Genomic DNA, 21123 nt, shown 5'->3' with positions numbered 1-21123 from the left:
ATTTTCTTCTTTCAAGTTCTTTCATTTTATTCTCAGGGCTCTTGCCTGCAGTCAGCTTTTCATCAGCCCTTTGTAACATGCGGCCATCATTATAGAGAAAACCGGCATTTGTTGGTATTATTATTTAATCACTATTTTCATTACTACTATCTTTTTCTTTTCTTTTTTCTTTTCTTTTTTTTCATAATTATTATTTATGTATGTACGCTTATATATATATATATATATATATATATAGAGAGAGAGAGAGAGAGAGAGAGAGAGAGAGAGTTTTTTGTTGTTGTTTTTTTTGTTTTTCTCAAGGCCTGACTAAGCGCGTTGGGTTACGCTGCTGGTCAGGCATCTGCTTGGCAGATGTGGTGTAGCGTATATGGATTTGTCCGAACGCAGTGACGCCTCCTTGAGCTGCTGATACTGATACTGATACTGGGCACAAACCACAGCCACAGTTCGACCACCGACTCATGACGTTGTTCACAGATTTGAGGCTTGGTTCGGTGAACTGTGAAAATTGTTTTATTTGTCGGTGATCCTGGTTCGTGTGTGTCCGTCTGGCTTTCATTTCCAAGGGGGGTATGGGGGGAGGGGCTGGCTGTCAAAAGTGGATCAGTGAAGGCCTGCCGGGCATAGGTGTGAAGTCCTGGCTGCCGGCTAAAACGTTCCGGGTATCGAGGGAGGAGACTCAAGTTTAGTTAGGGGGTCTGTGTCTGTCTGAGAAGGGGTGAAGTCAGTCCGGGACCAGCATAGAACCTTCAGTTCAGTTGTGCCGCCCAAGCACGTGACGGACTCAGTGACCCAGCCAGGGCCCCCGGCATAAATCAGTCGTCAGTTGCAGCCTAGTCGATCCGTCCTCGCCTGTTCAACCGTTTGAGCACACACACACACACACACCACAGCCAGGCCAAAGATGAAATAGCTGTTCAGTGTATCTCAGTGCAATGAAACAATAATCAACTCAGTCAAAGATGAAGTTCTCTCTCTCTCTCTCTCTCTCTCTCTCTCTCTATATATATATATATATATGGCTGATCATGTGGTTTTGTTTTCAGAAACTGTTACTGGTTTACAAACACAACTGAACAATTTACATAGGGCAGCTGTATCACTTAAATTAAACTGAGGTCAACATGTCCAAAAGTAATATAATTGTTTTTCGAAAGGGTGGGTATTTAGGTGCAAGGGAAAGATGGGTTTATAACGGTACCATTATGCCTGTGGTGAATGTTTACAAATATTTGGGAATTCTTTTTTCTACTCGTCTTAGCTTCCGGTTTGTTGCTTGCAAAGATCTAGCTAGTAGGGCCAAAAATGCTTTATTACGTATAATGCAAAAGTTGTATGTTCTTAATAATAATTCGTTTGAGTTAATTATCAAAATATTCGATGCACAAGTGCATCCAATTGTGCAGTATGGTTCTCAGTTATGGGGTTTGGATGAGGCTGTTGTTCATTGTGAGTCTGTTCATTTATTTGCAGTTAAACGATTTATGGGTGTACATAGGCGGACACCAAATGATTTAAAAAATGGTGAAACAAATCGATATCCAATATATGTTAACTCTGCAGTTAGTTGTATTCGCTATTGGTTAAGAATATTACAAATGGAAGATTCAAGACTGCCATACAAAGCTTTCCAAATGTTATATGAACTGGATAGTAGGGGTAAAATCAACTGGGCATCAAAAGTGCGCCTCTGTCTGTTTACTCAACATGGTTTTGGACATGGGTGGCCGAATCAAGGCGGTGTAGGCTGTGAAGTAGGTTTTATAAATGCTTTTCGACAACGTCTAATAGATTGCAGACGGCAGGAATGGAATCAGCACATCTCGACTAGTGAAAGGTTTGAGATATATAGAACATTTTGTGTCTCGCATGTTGTATTTGCTTCTGAATCTTGATAAACATATAAAGTATATCACAAGATTTAGACTGGGTATTTCTGATTTGGCTGTACATAGGTATATATACAAAAATGTGAAAGAATCTGATTTGATTTGCCCTATGTGTAAACGTTCAAAAGAAGATGAAGTTCATTTTGTTCTTTGTTGTGAAGTACTGAAAGAAATCAGAGAAACTTTTATTCGACCTAGATGCTATCGACAGCCTTGTCTCTTCAAACTGGTTCTATTGTTGTCTTGTAGTGACCATGATGTTGTGCGAAATTTGTCTCTGTTTTTCTACAAAGCATTTAGATATAGGGAAATTCTCACTTCTTAATGTTCCTGATTAACCTGATATGCATTGTTTTGCCGGATCCTTATGTCTTAAATGATATGATTATTGTCTGTTCACTTTCCCCTTCATGAGGGGCCTAGGCCTAAAATGAATAAACCATCTGAATCTGAATCTCTCTCTCTCTCTCTCTCTCTCTCTCTCTATATATATATATATATATATATATATATATATATATATATGTATATATATATATATATATATGTGTGTGTGTGTGTGTGTGTGTGTGTGTGTGTGTGTATCTGTCTCTCTCTCTTCCAGTTCTTCTCAGTTCAGTCAATGAAATTCACCTCCCCAAGCAAAATCATTTACCGAAGCAAATTTATCAGTTAAGAAATAATAATAATAATGATAATAATAATAATAATAATAATAATAATAATAATTGAATAACAACAACAACACGTTGGCGTTCGTATGCCTTATCCTTCTTCTTCTTTTTTAATTTTTTAATTTTTATTCTTCTTTTTTTCTTTTCTTTTTTTCATTTATTTCTGTCGGGTGCCTGTACTCGGAGCTGGTTTCGTTGTGACGTCAGCCTGTGTCACCCCAGCAGAAATTCTGCTCGCCCAGCCGAACACACGCTCACGACACGTGACACTGTCACCCACCTGTAGTGTGCAAAAGCTACAAGCTACACAGCACACCCGTTTGGGCACAAGAGCGCTGACTGAGCAGTTAGCAAGCGATGAAGTAGGCGGTTCCCCCTGAGGCTCCTAGCAGCCACGTTGCAGCTTTGGAAGCGCCGCCGGAAGGCCAACTTGTGTTCCGCCGTAGTCTGAGTCGACCGACCCGAATATGATCAGCCAGCGCTGCACCCCGGCCTGCCATTATATTGTTTAATATACGTATAGACTCGTGCCAAAAAAAAACAAAAAAAAAAAACAAAAAGAAGAAGAAGAAGAAAAAGACCAGTAACACTGAGGAAGGTCTTGCACTGCCCGTCAATTAAAAAAAAAAAAAAAAAAAAAAAACCCTGACGAAAAGAAAAATCCTTTGGCTAGCTGTTCTACTGAGGTCGATCGCTTCCATGCACGTAAGTTTAGTTATCGATCATGACCGGACATGTCTGACCACTGAACGCTCACTAAGGCTGAGTGATTGATTTCCTATAATCATGAACTGACTATATTAACAAGTGCCGCGTACTTTATGACTAATGCACGTGCGCTCACGGTTACGTAATTAGTGTTCTGTAAAATGTCAGAATTTTTTTTTTTTTTTTTAAGTGTTGGACTCGTATGTGCACATCATTGTCCGAGGACAATGAACTAGATAGGCTATCGTCAGCCTACCATGTGACAGTACCGTGCCGGGTTGTTTGACTGCCAAGTAAATTGGGTCGCCGTGTACACAACTCGCTTGGTTTTGTCACTGAACAGACCCTTGCCCTCCTTCCCCCCACCCCTCCACTCAGTCACCTCACTGCTCCTCACGACACCCCTCAGTCCCCCTCTCCCCGGCTGCGATCTTCAGTGATCACCACCAACATTAAAAACACCTACACCCCGCACCGCTGGTTGCGTGTGCTGAGAGTGATTCTGATCTGGAACTGAGTTCTGATTGCTTTCTGTCTGTCTGTCTGTCTGTCTCTTTCTCTCTCAGTCTTCCCGATCTCTCTCGAAGCCACTCTCTTTTACCCCCAACCTTTTCTCTCTCTCTCTCTCTCTCTCTCTCTCTCTCTCTCTCTCTCTCTCTCTCTCTCTCTCTCTTTCTCTCTCTCTCCCTCCCTCCCCACTCTCCCTCTTCCCCTTCTCTCAGTTCAGGTAGGAAATATTTGGTTCCTCAGTGGCCCAGACAAAAAAACAGATAATAGCTGGTGTGAACACAGCATGGCTGCCTGGTCTGGTTCCAACCGGCGGTTGTGAATAACACTGAGAGGTCGTATCATTAACTTCTGTAAGACTCGACTTTGAGAGAGAGAGAGGGGGGGGGGGGGTGAGGGATACAAGACAAATTCTTTATTATCGAGGATAATAGATAAGTACTGGCGTGCTTTTTTTCATCCAGTTCCCGCCCTGAAACAGGGTCTACACTACACAAAGCTACATAAAATATGTCATTGCATGCACTACACAATGCTACGTAAGGTCATGGAATGCGAATACTATACTACATAATGGCATAAGCATGGTAAAAATAACACACACACACACACACACACTGACCGGCGCGCGCGCGCACACACACACACACACACACACACACACACACACACACACACCCACACACACACACACACACACACACACATAGACTGGGGAGAGAGAGAGAGGAGGGAGAGAGAGAAAGAGACTGGTGAGAGAGAAAGGGAAAGAGAGAGAGCGAGAGAGAGAGACTGGTGGAAAAGAGAGATTGAGACTGGGAGGAGAGAGGGAGAGAGAGAGACAGGGGAGAGAGAGAGAGACTGGGGGAAGGGAGAGAGAGGAAGCGAGATAGAGAGACGGGGACGGGTAGGGGGAAGGGAGAGGGAGAAAGACTGGGGAGAGAGAGAGAGAGATAGACTGGGGAGGGAGAGAAAGACAGAGAGAGAGGTTGGGGAGAGAGAGAGGTGGGAGAGGGAGGAAAGAGTTAGAGAACATTACTCGGTAAGACAGCAGCTTGCTGCTCACGCTCGTACATGCAGGTCACTTTGTGCATACACTGGCACTACCTGGTCACAGGCCTACGTACTTTTGTCATTGAGAGGCGGACTCAGGTGTATGGCGCGGGCCCGCCGGGGATCGGCGTCCGATTAAAACCTTTACAACCAGTGCCAAAGGTCATTCGGACGAACTTGAAACAGTGAGTAGGCAATACCAAAGGTCCTGCCTTTGGCTTAAGACCTGTAGTAAGTTCGTATTGTGCTGATGGGTGAAGACGGGCGACAATGGGGCTGCCGGGCTTGAGCAACCCCCCGGCGGCCCTCCACCCCATCGCCCCCTCACCAAAGAAAGAAAAAACAACACTGAACAACAACAAAAACAGAAACCAACTTGGACAAACAAACAACTGACAAAAACAAAAAAAACATTGTGGAGAATGTTACATCAGCCCTTTAAATTCAACCGGTAGACGACTGACTCAGAAACTGGTGACACCATCTATAGTCTGTTCTCAGCCCATCCTCTGCATAGCATTCATTTCTCAATCATTTTATCTGTTGTTTGTTTGTTTGTTTGTTTGTTTGTTTATAAATTGTTTGTTTGTTTGTTTTTGCTTTTTAGTTAAATAAATCCCGAGGAACACCTTTCAGTGGATTCTGTTTACAAATAAAAATTGCTTTCTAGATGGTGTCGAAATGCCGCCCACTTGTTCCGGCCGGCGGCGCCGGCCCGGTTGACATTCTCCGATTTGTACCTCAGTCAAATGTTGATTGTTGATTGGTGACTGAGCTTGGGACTAATTAAGTTAGTTGATGGACAGTTGGAGCTGAGGCTGAAAGTATGATCGACAGAGTGAGAAACACTGAACTCGAGTCGTGACCAGGAATCCCTTACTAAGGGCACTGATCAGAGTGTACTATGGTAATGATTGTGCTCATCACCACGGTCTTGCAAGGAACATGAAGTTAACGTTTTCAATCAAGCATGTGACCACCGTCTGGTCAGGACACTGATCAAGGTCAGGGAACAGGGGACTCGGATCGAACCGCCACTGACTCAGTGCTGGTGCGAGGGTCAGGCCAGAAATGTCACGTCTTTGTGCAACTCAACCCTTCTGTTCAGAGAGGAATGTATACGCAGCTCCTCCGGCACTTGAATCAGCCGTCAAACGTTTCCCGGCGAGAAGTTGAGAAAGGCAGATCCTGCGGACCCCCATCATCTTCCTCCAGTCTCTGTGACTGACCGTGGCGCCGGCAGATCATGTATTGTGGCTTCCGGCGATTGACACCCACCCCCACCCCCCCCCCGCCCTCCCCCTGGCCCTCCAGTGCCCATCCCGGAGGGCCCAGCCATCTCCCACTGACCCCCCTTCGCTCCAGTCACGGATCCCAGCGGACTGGACCTGCCCCATAGCTTGAGTCTGAATTGGCTTGGAATCGTACAGTAAGCCAAATGAATGAGTGTGCATTTCATGATCACTGACTCACTCACATATGCTCGCGCGATTAGTCGCACGGCAGCACATAAACATGTACTGGTAATACACACACGCGCGCAAACTGACGCCGGCGCACACACTGACACTGCGGACACACACACACACACACACACACACACACACACACACACACACACACACACACACACACACACACACACACACACACACACACACACACACACACGACGGTGACACGGCACACCGTGGCACTGGCACACACATGGACTCAGTCGGACTCAGTGAGAGGAGGAGATGGACTTGACATAATTAGAACGTCCCCGAGAGGAATCTGAGAGAGAGAGAGAGAGAGATGTGGATAACATTTCAGCCGGTGCCTGTCGTCTTATTTACACCTCAGTTTGTTGTGCCGTTCTAAAGTTTGGACCTCTTTCCCGGCCTCCATTACACACAGTAAACTTTTATTGATTCTATTATATACATGATCCTTAAATGTCTACAGACAAATCTACCAGAAAGCCAAGAACTTTGTTACCTTTCTTGTGCACAAAGCGAAGACTGTTTTTCAACACCAAGATCTCCGAAGCTAAATCAAGCAAAGAACTATATTGCATTACAAATAAGCTTTGTGGCAGAACAAAATCTTCTTTGCTTCCTTCTGTCTATCCATTTTCATTAATGCCCAGTGTCTTTTCAGATTTTCTCTGCTCAAAAATTGTTAACCTCAGGAAAGAACTGGATTCACAGTCACTTGTGTCACATCCCTTGGGAAAAGAATTTCAAGGTGTTCCTTTTGTTGTTTTCACACCTGTTTCAGAGACAGATGTACTGAGTGTGTTGAAAAAGTCTGCTCCAAAAACATGTGACCTGGACCCACTTCCCAGACCACTACTGTATGAGTGCTTGGGTGTTGTTTTGCCTGCACTTACAAAAATTATAAATGATTCTTTAATTTCTGGTGTCTTCCCAGATGTATACAAAACTGCACTTGTTAAGACCCTGCTAAAGAAAGCCACTCTGGATCACAATGACCTCAGAAGTTTTCGCCCTGTATCCAGCCTTGCTTTTAGTCCAAAATTATTGAAAAAATTGTTCTCCCCCAACATTCAGACCATTTAGCATTAAACAACATGTTCTCTTCTTTTCAGTCAGCATGTAGATCTGCCCATCGGCACTGAAACTGCTTTGTTGAAAGTAGTTAATGACCTGTTACTGTCTGTTGATGAAGGTGAACTATCTGTGTTAACTTTGCTCGATCTGTCGGCTGCGTTTGACACAATAGACCACAGCATACTCCTTTCCAGACTTAACATGTTTTTGGGATTCACTCAACGGTTCTGAATTGGTTTTCTTCATACCTATCCAACTGCTTCCAGATTGTCTCTGTTGGTAACTCTAAGTCTGACCCAGACCTTTTGAGACGAATAGTATCCCATAGGCTGCAACTGACAACCAAATTTGCAGTACATACATTATTTTATTTTATTTTTTTAACCTTTCTCTTAATATGTACTTATTTAGTTTGCAAAAGCACTCGACTGACGGAAGCAGCACAATTGACTACTTTCGAGACTTTTTTGAGAGTTTTACACAGTTCCGCTTGAAGGGTTACAGGGGTTTTGACCTCTAGGTCGTATCCAATGAGTTTCGACCACATGACGTCAGATGTCACATGGTCGTGGTAGCCAATCATTATAAGCGTGTTCTCTCTTTCGCCGTCCACAGAATAACGTGGGTCGTTCACTCGCCAGTCGGCAGCATTTTCCAGTTTTTGACAGCGTTTCATCAACACAAGCCAAGGTAACTGTCTCCATATTTAGTTCATGTGTGCATGTATTTAGAAATCAAGTAAACTGGCGAACTGCTCCCAGGTTTCTTTATTTGTGCTTGTTTTAGTAGTCGACCGGCAGAACTGCTGATTTCATAGGAATCCGTTTGGTTCAAAGGCATTCCGGTCAGATGGTTCAGGGAGTGGCGAAGTCCAGTTGACCACTGATTGTAATGCCAATTTAAATTTTAAAACGGCAGAAATTGTTTTGCTTAGTAAATTTTTTTCGTGCGGTTTAAAAATTTTTTTTTTGGGGGGGTTTGTTTCCATTTGATGAATATTGATTGAAGGAACCGGTCTCACAAGTGCGAGAAGGCGAAGGTCAAAGGCCAGCTGGGCTACAAACCCATGCCGAACCATTTTCAAGATCATAATACAGCAGATATATATATATATAGGCCGTTGTGTGGATTGAAGTAAAAGCAGCATTTTTTTTCTATCAAATTACTGATATATTCATATGTTTGTCGGAAAAGAGGTACATGTGATCTTGTGATGGCTAGGTATAAGCTGTGAGAGGATCATTTATTTTTCAGTTTTCCAACATCGTAAGAGTCACCAAAATCGGAAATTATTTCGATCGTGGAAGACGAAATTCGTGGTCTGTTTTTAATTAGATGTCGCAGTCAGAATTTCAAAGTCAAAGTGATGAGAATCATGATCACTTGGCCTGATCACAGATGAGCAGAGATGTAAAAGCACTTACAGAATGTTCAGCGTTTTTACAAGTAACAAAGCTACAGATTGTGTACCTTTGACTGATAGCCACAACCTTGGACAAATAGAGGGCCTTACGAATGATCCTTTGACCTTCGCCAATACAGCATTCATCTACATCATGTACACTGAACATTGCCTGATACAGTGATAGAATGACCTTTTGATTGTGCATGTAAATTTCCTTTTAATTAGTTTATTACCAACATCAAGTCACTGATTTTGTTGGAATTGGTGCATGTTGGGCTGTTTTTCATGATCACAACAAATATGTCAGTTCACACCACGCATGAAGAAACTTGGATACTTATGTGGTTTGACGGAACATGTTTCATTAAAAAGAACATTCTTTCCAGTTCACTGGTGTTTTAGCACTGGTGTGATTTGCTACTTTGTTGGCCTTGATTTTAACTTTTTTGCTTCCTGCATTATTTATAAAATTATTCCAACAAATATTGCCTGAATGTCTGAATTTACTGGACTACTTTTAGGAATGTAGGCACGTCAACAGCAGACAGAACTGCTTCCATTAATTTAGCGCGTGAGCTGTCAATTTTCCATTTGAATGTCATCAAGAGCAATAACAAAAAGAACATTGCCAGTTTTTACTGAAATATATATTCATACTTGCTGCCTAGATGTCCTTGATAACTGACTCTTGACTTCATTCAGGAGTAATTACAGGGAAATTAGAGGTCTGTTGTTGCTCTGTGTTGCGACATACCAGGGCTTCTAGTAACACTACCATCATTCAGAAGATGTAACGATAAATCCTCTACATTTTCAGTTAAGTGATTATTGAAAGCCTTTTCACAATCTGAGCCCCAGAATACAGAATAGATTACTGGCAATAAGAATCGTTTTTGCTCTGGTTCTATCAGATTCATGCATGTGTGTGTGTGTGTATGCATGTGTGTACAGAAGATTCAGGATGGCATGTTGATTTGTACCTGGGGCAAATAAATCATTCCACTGGTCCAGTATTGCATACTTATGTGGACAGGTACAAATCAAAATTACACTATGTGAAAACAAGCCAGCAGCATATTGCCATCTCATCTGACAGAACTATGTGCTCCTTGTGTTTATTGCTGTGTTACAGTTTCTGATAATTCACACCTCATTTATCAGAAGTTGGTCAGAGTAAAATTGTTAGCACATGGAATTCTGAGCATGTTAGACAAATCTACCTGCATGAAACAAAAGGCCTTACCTTTTTCCTTGTGTGGTATTATCTCATGTTGTGATGTCTGGGTGCATGTGATGTCGGCAGCCTGAGGAACTATAAAACTGATCAAGTACATTCAGAGTTAAGGAAAACATCTAAAGATTCTTATAAGATTATAAGAAGGTACAGATTCCAAGCCTTTACCCAGATTCTCATGATTTGGGGATGTGAGTTGCCACATATTCATATTGTCATAGCTCAGGATTCCATTTTGTGCATGAACTGTTCAGACTTGTGACACTGTATATAAAGCTGAAGTTGATGTTTTACCGTCTGTGAGGTACTAAAATAATAATGAACACTGATGTATCCAAATCTTTGCTGTTCCAGATGTCCAAGAAACTTGGGTTTGCTGAGAACTTTGCCCTGTCAGGTGCTGCTGCTGTCATCTCCAAAACAGCAGCTGCTCCCATCGAGCGCATCAAGCTGCTGGTGCAGAACCAAGATGAGATGATCAAGGCTGGCCGTCTGTCAGAACCCTACAAGGGGGTGATCGACTGCACTGCGCGCACCTTCCGCTCGGAGGGCCTCCTCCCCTTCTGGCGTGGTAACTTGGCCAACTGTCTACGATACTTCCCCACACAGGCCCTCAACTTTGCCTTCAAAGACAAGGTCAAGGCCATGTTCAAGTCCTCCCCCAATGAGGGCTACACCGTGAAGTTCACCAAGAACATCTTCTCTGGTGGTGTTGCTGGTGCCCTGTCCCTGTGCTTCGTCTACTCCCTCGACTATGCACGTACCCGTCTGGCCAACGACGCCAAGGCTGCCGGAAAGGGTGGCGGTGAGCGTCAGTTCAACGGTCTGATTGATGTCTACACCAAGACCCTCAAGTCTGATGGCATTGTTGGTCTCTACAGAGGATTTGTCATCTCCTGCGTGGGTATTGTTGTATACCGTGGTTTCTACTTCGGCCTGTACGACTCCCTGAAGCCTCTGATGCTGGGTGAAGACGCCAACGTCTTCATGTCCTTCCTGCTGGGCTACGCCGTGACCGTGTCCTCTGGCCTGCTGTCCTACCCCATTGACACCATCCGACGACGCATGATGATGACCTCTGGCCAGGCTGTCAAGTACAAGGGCTCCATTGACTGCGCTGTACAGATCATGAAGAATGAGGGCTTCATGTCCATGATGAAGGGAGCTGGTGCCAACATCCTGCGAGGTGTTGCTGGTGCTGGTGTGCTGGCTGGATTTGACAGCTTCAAGGCCGTCTATGTGCAGTGGCGTCTGAAGCAGTAAACATGGTAGTCCTAGCTCTGTAGTCCCCAGCCCCGCAAAAATAGAAAGTCCACAAGTCAACTCAGACTCTGAATGAAGACCTCCTTTTTTAACACAGGTCCCTGAACTTGGAACTCGTGTTACTTGTCGTTTCCAACTTAGCTCAGGTATTTTATGGTTGTTTTACATTTTCTTGTTATATACATCTGTCTGATGTTGTTGATGAGAATTTGTTGGATTGTATCAGTGACTGTGCTTCTCATGAGATGAATCTTGGATGCATGAGTGTAGTCATTTATACCTTGAGGCACAAGATCACATGGTCTTGCTATGTGTATTTCTATATATTGCTCATTTGGGGACTTGTCATCGTGACTGGGCAATCATTACTGCATCTGACTTGCGATTTAGACCACATGTGTGAAACAAAAATGTCTATTAAAAAAAAAAAAAAAAAAAGCTTTTTTTTCTTTTCTTAATGTGGTGGAAGCTTGTATGTGTGTGTACATGTGTGAGAGAGAACCAAGAGAAGGAAGGGATTGATTGAAGAAAAAAAGGGTTGAAATTCTTAACTGAAAATGAAATGTTAACATTAATCCAATGGAAAAGGCACCTGTTAAATCCTGTCTGGATATAACTAAGTGCCCTTGTTTTTTTTACACAAAATTTCATGTCAAAAGAGGGCGCTAGCTAGCGGGACAAAGGGGAGGTTACCCACTTTCGGGAGGTTATCGGCCGCAGTTGCTCTTTTTCTCCACATAGGCGGATAGTAGTTTGCACAGGACAGGAATGTCAGACCCCTGCTGGAGTCTGCACTAGTTGGGTCACGGTAAGTATGTCATTTAAACGTAATTTTAGATAGAAAATTTCCTTCTTTGATCATTGTGGAGCTCACAGTGCTAAACCTCGTTCCAAAAAAATTCTAATTGATATCAGTCAAGCTAGAAACTACTTTTTATTTCACAGCTATTTTGAGACACAGCTTTGAAAAACACAATTGGCTCAACAATGCAGGTTAGCTTGAATGTTCAACCCGAATTTGACAGGAGACAGTGGGTAGTGCTTTGGTGATTTTCAGTAACTTCTGAGGAAAAGCTTTTTACATCCCCTTCATTAACATCTATACTAATTGCAGGCTTAGTCTTCAATGATAGGTAGTTAGCATTAAGTGCAGTGTCAATTACACCAAATCAGAAACTTTTTTTAAACATGTATATAGGATTACACAACGAAAATTTATTAAAAGAAAAGAATTTTGTTATTTACAAATTTATTACCATTGTTTGGACTGTCTTGCAGTGACAGACATCTTGAAACATACACATGTGATCATACACATGCACACACATTTGCCCTTCAGTAATAATGACATGCATAAACACCCACACATGAACATGCTCACACCACTAACAATTTTTGAGATAATTAGACGAACACACGTAATGCCAACGCCAACATTCACTGGCATGCACGCATGCATATAAATATGATATTGACCTTATTTTATTTGCTAACCCCTCCCAAAATGTCCGCCACTATATGATCAACTTGCATGCACATACACAAAATCTTAGTGATTTTTTTTTTCCCCCAGGCATTTTCCTGCTCAAATAGAAACAAAAATAGTTTTACGAGATGTGCATGTAAATAAGTTTTCACCGTCATCTGCACCACTCTCTGAGGCATTACTCCTCCTCACCATGCCCAGGTTTGTACTACACAACCCAACGCCACTAATGATAATATTAAGAGGACAATTGGTACACGCAATCACATGCAAAAGCCCTGAGTGTCGACAATGAAAAGCACAATGGCATATGCATACTAAAAACCCTTGCAATACACCTCCATGCACAAAATCCTCCCACTCCACCTCAACTCACAAACATACTCAATACAAAATGCAGACACACACATACAAGCACACCTTGGCTGCTCAAGGTATAGAATATGTGCATGTTTGAAGAACAGAAACAATAATATCAGTGAAGACAGGAAGTTTGTTACTGATTTGAATGGCTGGAAAAAGATTTTCAAAGAGGTTTTAAAAGAAGGGCAAGAAACAGAATGGTTGACAGGAAACAGGACTGCATTCCGTGAGGAAAAAAATCTGGAAAAAAGAGGTGTGTTTTCCATACAAACTTTTACAATTTGGTTCTGTAGGGGGAATTTTTAAAAGACTGTCAGAGCACAGACACAAATGTCTTATGGTCAGAGATAGTAGTAACACAGAAGCTCGGAGACATGTCATTCATAAATTTGTAGCACAGGAGAGAAAGAATTTGTTTCTATCATCTGTTCTTTTTTTTTCTCTCTCCTGTGCTACAAATTCATGAATAGCATAACAAGTAGTTGGGCCATCCAAAGCAAAGAATTAAGTAGTCAAGCCTAGATAGAACCAGGGAACAAACAGTCTTAGATGAAATCCTGCATTGTTGCTGAGTGACTGAGGCTCAGTAATACCTTTTCAGATCTGACATGCAGGACACTACCATTTATGCCCCTAACTGACTAAGTAACTGCTTAGTTGCAGAGGCACACTGAACATTCCCTCTGAAGTGAACATTGCCACCATGTCCCTACAACTACACCCCCCTCCCATGGATTTGTCAACACTGAACACTACCTTGCTTGTTGATAGGACCTCACTACAGGCATAGATGTGGGGGTGGAGACAGCGGACAAGGTGCATTTCTTACACGCAAGGCAAGATTCTCTAGAGACGCTAGGAAGGTGTGTTTCTTTTTCCACTTTGTGGCAAGAGTGGCTAGGTTCTCACGAGTCAAAGCTAGGTAGCCTACTCCCCACCTTGCATTCGTTTCGTTGCGCATGTACTCCTGGCCCTCGTCACTAGCATGCAAGCATGCTCGCAATTAAGAAACACATCTCAAGTCATAAGAGCATGGCATGAAAGACACCAGAATGAGAGACAATTTAGTCGTCTTTTATGATGACACATTACTGATATGGAGGACCCTTCAAGTTGGGGACTACCTGACTAGGCTGTGCATGACACTTCATTGAATAATTAAGGGATTATATCTCGGCATCAACCAGAACCAAGAGATACAGACTCCTTTAGTGTTGGTCGTGAAATCTGAGCATCACTCCCAAACACTCATCCAGGCAGTTTTTCATTTCAGTAGACCAATGGCACATTCAAAGTCTGGCCACAGGAGCCAGAAAAAGGCCGAAAAAATTCTACCTTTGTTGGGGCTTGATTCTGCGTCCTCCCAGTTGTCAGTCCACAGCGCAATCCTCTATTGCACCAGAAGCTAACATGAAAAACTACTTCAGTGAATCCTGAACCTTTCTATTGTTTCATTGATTCCTGAAAACGTGCTATGGAACTATCCAAATAGGACGCCATAAGAGTCCATCAACATACCCAAGAAGTACATACAGGCTCTGTGTTGAAATGGCAGCAACGAATGGCAGACTGGCTCAACTGTCAATTCACACAAGTGGAAAAAAATGCATGTATGACTCAATTCAGTGTATGTGTTCGATTCATTTCTGTAAAAAAAAACACCATTTTGCCTGCATACATTTTAATATGCTTTCTTTCCTGTCTCTCCCCTAAGTTATCGCTCCCACACACACATACATGCGACCCTCATGCCTATGTGTTGGTTTATCTGCACTGAACGAATGTTATAAACGATGGTCACTTTCTTCCTGAAAGGGTGGATGCGGACTTCCACACCAGGGTGGCGCTGGGTCTCACTTTATGTTAAGAGTACGTAAAGGGGGAAGAGAAAGTGGTATGGAGGGAAGGGTGTGGGGGTGAAGCTGAGATACGAGGGACAGAGTAATCATAAAAAGAGTAAGAAGAATAACAGGGATGGGGGAGGGAAAGCTAGAAGAAACGATACGGGGTAGGGGGAGAAATGACTGAGTTCCATGATGCTGTTGCTCTCTACTGCACAGCACTTGATGTCTGTTATTGTATGTTATTGTCATCATTAACTTATCAATTTATTTATCTTTACGATTAAGCCTGTCTGTTTTGAATAAAACGTTATGAAATAATTATACATAACTGATTACTTAAAAGATGTGTAGGGTCTTCACTAAATAATAGTAATAGTTATAATGAATGCTTGCTCAGTGCTTTTTCTCAAATAGAGATCAAAGCTCTTTACATGAACAACAAACCTCACTGACAGCAGAGTATGAAATAATAGAATAAACTAAAGTATACACTCACTAAAGTACAAAATAATAAAATAAACCAAAGTATACGCTCACTGCATAAAGACATCATGGCACAACTCATCAAACAAATCTGCACAGACACACACACACAATCATTTATTGTATGATTAAAATGCACTCAACTGTGAATTTCAATTTAGTTTTCTTCTCCTGCTGATCAGTATGAACAGTGTTACGATTATCAACTCATTCAGCCTTGCACCCAAGCATTGCTCTGGCATCAAAATTTGTCTCATTTAGTTTCCCTCATGAACAGCAAAGGAAGGGAAGTAACTTTGATAGTATTTCCAGATGTGTCCAAACGGTATTTGAAAAAAAAAAAAAATATATACATATATATTCTGGGTTTTTTTTTGCATCAATATGGCATGGAAGCCTTCTGATGTTGTAAACTCCCCAAGGCTGAAATGGTTAATTGTTCTGTTGTGATAATCACATGCAGTCAAACTCAATACATTTCAGCGTATGTGCATGCCAAGGTGTGTTTGTGTGCATGTGTGTGTACTGGTGTGTATGTACTGGTGTGTGTATGTGCGTGTATGAGTGTGTTTGCAGGGAAAACAAAAATGTATAAACATTTGAATATCATAAGAGTCAAATGGATTGTGGAGATACCACAGAAAACATGCCGTGCTCTGAGAAATCTCCTTCTCAAAAAGTAGCAGAGCAGCACGCTGTTAGCCATCCCTTCTTTTTCTGAGTAGTCCTGGCTCACACACACCTAACCTGTGTTCAGACTGCCACAGACACACACTGGTTGCTGATAATAACAAGCAGCTGTGCTTTCCATGTTGCTGTGAACACAGTATGTGGTGGGAGTGGGGGGACCACCTCTGAAGTTAAAAACACATAAACGAACAAAATCCCTCTATGTAGCTGTCATGAAACACAAATTTTGTTGCTACAAACGTTTTTCCGCCACAACAATGTTCTTAAATGCTAAGAACCCATCGTGAAACTGGCCTCTGGTCTCCCACACTAAAGAGAAGACAACCTGCCCTTGCAACTCTGCACAACAAATAGGCATGAGGATCAGCTAGAAGAAACTGGAGTTGACGGCACTTAATATTCCAAAACCTTCACTAATCCAAGTAAACCAAACAGATCTGCCGTCAACTAAACAGTTTGTGTACCTGGGCTGCACTCAGACATGATTGGGGAGATGGCAGTGACATCAAGGGTTGTCTCAGCAAGGCCAGAATCACATTCAGAATGCTGGATAATGTGTTGAAATCTCGCCAGTACAGCAACAACACCAAGTTGAGAATATATCAGTTGTGAACTTTCCACACAGCTCTGGGGCTCAGAATGCTGGATGATGACTGAGAGTGATCTAGCAAAGTTGTCAACCTTCCACATGAAAAAAACCTCAGTCAACAATTACTTGCCTAGTGCTGTCAAGAGACCATCATTTTGAGAAGGCTTTGAACATTTGATTGGACAGGATCATACTAAGAGGGCACGGTAATGCCACTTGGATGGACCTCCACTGGACACCAGTGACGTAAGAGAAGAAGGCCAAAATAACACCTGACACAAAACAGTCCAAGGAGAACTCAAGATCCTGAAGCAAACCTGGGCTACCAATTCTGAGACTGGTCCCAAACAGACAAGAGCAGCTTACCTACATGCCACAGGGCGTAATAGGCAGTAAGTGCCAGATAAGTAATCTCCAAACATGTGTCTGCAGACCTGCTTGTACCTGAACCCCCTTCATGTGAAAACTTATGCAGAAAATAAAATATGCAAATTCAAGATTCAGTAATCCATGTAATGATTCAGTGGATTACAGAAACATGAAAATATCTAGCATGCACTGACTTAACAGGTTTATCAGTAAACTGATGTTGGTCATGTCATGGAAGAACAGAGCATTACAAAACATAAACGCATAAGCAGAGAGCTTTTACTGTTTTAGTCTTTAAAGTTTTATTCAAGAGGTTGTAGATTTATCACCAAGACTTTATGCATATCACATAGCTTTTATCAGATGTCCAATTTTTTTTGTCAATGTGAAAATACTGACATCCAAGATAAGGGAAATTCTAAGTGTCCTCTTGCATGAATTTCAGTGCTAATATATTGCATGAATTTCAGTGCTAATATATACACCATGACATAAGTTACAATACAGTGGTACTGAAGAACAATCCTTGCTCCAATATTCCTAAACAAGTTTCACTCTCATAACTAAAACAAAAAAAAGCATTTCCCTGATTTATTATGATTAGCTTTCATCTTTCCACAACCCACACATGGCCTTTACACACACACTCTCACACACACACACAGTGTTATTGCTAAACATTTTCTGCACCACTGCCAGATGACTCACTATCCGAATAGGACGCCATAAGAGCGGCTAAGGCGGTCTTTTCTTCTTCGCTAGCGTCAGTGCTCAAAGAAGTCTCCACACCACTGGACCTCCTAATACTGGATGAATCAGCGCTGGTTACTGATTTCACTTCCTCCAGTTCAACAAGCTCTCTAGTATCAGTCTTTTCCTCTGTCTCAGTTCTGTCAGCCTGGTCTTCAGAGATCAGCTGTTCAGCTTCCAAAGCAGGGCTAACCGCAGTCATGTGGCCAGCCAATGGATCTTCAGAGGCTGATGGTGAAGTGTGACTGCTGTCTGTCCCTCCTGAAGCTGCCGTCGTGGAAGTGGCACTTTTACGCACACTCTTCACCAGTCCCTTCAACGCAGAGCCGTTCAGTGTGTGCTCCACTTTTGGTGACGACAGGTGAAGGCCCAATTTGTGTTTGATCAATGCTCGCCTGCTGAAGGAGTTGTCTGACTTTGGGGTGAGAGTGCAGGCAGGCAAGGACTTGGAGAAAAGAGGTTTATTCTCAATGGCCTTCCTCCTCTTCTGCTGGTTTTCATCAAAAGCTGTGGAAACAAGTGCATAAAATTAATCATTGAATAACTCTGCATGTGTGACCTAAGACTTCAGCCTAAAGTTTTCCAAATACTGACCCTTTTGCTGCCAGGAAAATAAGATTAAAGTGAAATCTATTTGCCAGGGTTGTTTTTTTTTATAAAAAAAAGGGTATAAATTTTCCAAAAATTCTGTGCTCTTTGTTATTGGAGAAAGACCCATAAAAGTATATATTTTCTGAAAGGTAAATGAATAAAGAATACAAAACTCATGATATTTTCCCATTTTATATATTTTTAGTGACATGCTGTTGTTTTGAAATCAGTGTTTTGTTTCTGTCAAATTTTCAACTTGTTCATTACAAACATAAGTCAGGTAATCTGCACTAAATATCATATTTTCTGGACAAATAGATATCTGTGCACACAAAATCATACCAGAACAACCACAATACATTTTTTTTTTTAAAAGAGATAGATACACAATGCATTGTGACTCCTTCAAGTGGTAATATGGATGTGAGGCCACGCCCCCACTGTCTCCACCCCCACCCCCCCCAATCCCCCCTCCACTTCACCCCTCTCACACGGTCACTTTATCCGGTTCACATCAGATCGCGTTGGCAGAGTGCCAAGAAAATCGTTCACACTGTGTCCTGCTAATAATTCGGTCATATTCTGTCGGCTGCTACAGCTGTGTAGCCGGCATCACTCACTGGTAGTCGTATCTTGGCCACTCTCTTGATTGCTCCCTTTATTTCCTATCAAATCGTCCTATAAATGTTCATCACTGTCTTCTTCGAATTTACGCTTCAATTCTTTCTGAGCATCAGCTAAAGAAAACAATCTTGGTTGATTTAGTTCCCCACGATCGCATGTCTTGAGCACAGCGTCAGTGAGACATTTTGTTGAGCAAGCGAGGAAAGGAGCCAGGCAAACACTGCTACAGTAACCCAACCAAAACATTAAAAAAAAAAAAAGAAAAAAAAAAGGACTGCCTCATGATGTAGATGGTGTTTGTAGCTATGAATAGAATCTAGAAAGATTCCCCAAACTAAAGCTACCGGTATTTTTGTCAACGAACTGAATGCAAACCAGGGAAAAGTCAGAATATTTCGATGATGAGTTATCTCGTCATTGTGGCAGCGAAGCGTACATGCTTGCGATGACGAGTTATCTTGTCATATAGGCAGCCAAGGGGTTAATTAAAAAATTATTTCAACCTTTCCTGTGCACCGTGGGTGGAAAATCTCCAACACCAACTGATTTTGTCCAATCATTCATGCAATCACAATGCTACTTGGACAGGATGTCATTCGGCCTTCCCCATGACTTGCTACCAGCAGAGCTCTGCCTACCCCCATCTTTTTCTTCTTCATTTTTTTTTTCTCTCCTTGTCTGCTGAGATTCTTGCCTTTCAACTTTTCATTTGTGGTGTTTTACAACTTCTCTTGCATACTGTGTCCCTAAACATAAAAAAACTAATACCAGGAAAAAATATATTAATTGTTCTTAATTCAAGAAGTGCCAGAACAAACTGTTTATAAACCTTGCTCAGCAGATTTCAGATGGTGTGGGTACATGAGAGAGAGGGAGAAAAAAGATAGAATGCTTACATATGCGTGCATGCATGGTACTTGGATGAACTGATCAGTCAAATAAAATTAACTCATTTTGATCGAAGGGCACTGATCGTGGTCCCACTATTTACAACTGTTTGAGACGAAGGGCTCTGATCAGGGCCTTAGATAGTTTTTACTTTTTGGAGTGGCACCTAATTTGCATAATGACATTATATGCTAAGAATATCTTAACTGACCTTTCCATTCTCCACTGCAACCAATAAATGCAGTGTGTGTTGCTGTGCACGCGAGCAGGAGAGTTATTTTTGCAGTGACTGATTCATGTGAACAGTGCATGTCAAAAATGGTGCCTGACCCAGTTTCTTCTCAGTCACAAGGCAGACAACAGAATTAGACGAAGGGGCCCTATCGCAGCTATAAAATAAAACATTCCAATTTTAATATGTTTCACACTCTTTGTGCTTTCCTGGATTTGTTTACAAGTTATCAGTGTGTGCTAATACAGGTACAAATCAACCAAACCAGGAGTCCACTTGAAATTTTGAGGCGTAAGTAAGTACACACACACACACAGACTCACACACACACAGAGAAACACACACACATAGGTCAAAGAAGGGCTTACATGTTGTGACAGAGTACTTCATTAGGCTGGCCAATTTGCGATCACTCTCGTTTTCAGGGACCAGTTCAATGTCCAGAGAAGATTTGTCCAGCAAAGCTTTGTCGGCTGCTATGGCAACAGCTATCTGCTTCTTTTCTTCCTGCACATACATGCACAATTTGTTGCTGTATCATTTTGAGTGCAATAGAATAAAACATAAGTTCACATAAAAACATCAGCTATACTCGAGTATGAATTGCTTCAGCCCATCTCAGCTCTCTAAAACAATGACCTCTTTGGGTACAATGGCCAAATGGTTTTATTGCTGGATTCTCACCCGAGTTTCCAGATTTGATAATGATCCCAGGTTTCGGTGTGCCTGGTGGGTTAAGAGTGGATATTTTTATTATCTGGAGATTTTATATTATCTTTTAAGTCAGCATATGTGCAGACCTGCAAGTGCCTGAACCCCCCCTCATGTATATATGTATACAGAAGATAAAATGCTCACATCAAATATCCTGCCTCCATCAACTTTACACAGGTAGGCGGGCCTGTTGTGCAAATGACCCCATG

General features: G+C 42.1%; 2 protein-coding genes across 2 annotated transcripts in view; one reads left to right on the top strand and one right to left on the bottom strand.

Moving 5' to 3' along the window:
- The first annotated feature begins 7954 nt into the window (after window positions 1-7954).
- On the top strand, window positions 7955-11722 carry LOC143280096 (uncharacterized). Its single transcript, XM_076584632.1, has 2 exons — window positions 7955-8079; window positions 10383-11722. Exon 2 carries the CDS (start codon window positions 10383-10385, stop codon window positions 11289-11291), a length of 909 nt encoding a protein of 302 aa, XP_076440747.1. The 5' UTR covers window positions 7955-8079; the 3' UTR covers window positions 11292-11722.
- Window positions 11723-17392: 5670 nt separating this feature from the next.
- The window catches only part of LOC143280095 (coiled-coil domain-containing protein 130 homolog), a 19914-nt gene continuing 16183 nt past the window's right edge, over window positions 17393-21123 (bottom strand). Inside the window, exons 6-7 of the mRNA XM_076584631.1 lie at window positions 20569-20707; window positions 17393-18372 (exon numbers count right to left, since the gene is read on the bottom strand). Coding sequence (XP_076440746.1) covers window positions 17789-18372; window positions 20569-20707 — 723 coding nt within the window. The 3' untranslated portion in view covers window positions 17393-17788. The remainder of the gene's footprint in view (window positions 18373-20568; window positions 20708-21123) is intronic.

This window comes from Babylonia areolata, chromosome 3, assembly GCF_041734735.1.
Source record: "Babylonia areolata isolate BAREFJ2019XMU chromosome 3, ASM4173473v1, whole genome shotgun sequence".
NCBI lineage: Eukaryota > Metazoa > Mollusca > Gastropoda > Neogastropoda > Buccinidae > Babylonia > Babylonia areolata.
Note: the sequence above shows the minus strand (reverse complement) of the source record. Positions and strands in the feature narration are given on the sequence as shown.

Excerpts from the sequence above, each read along its gene's own strand:
- LOC143280096 (XM_076584632.1), top strand. The coding sequence starts at position 10,383 with ATGTCCAAGAAACTTGGGTTTGCTGAGAACTTTGCCCTGTCAGGTGCT.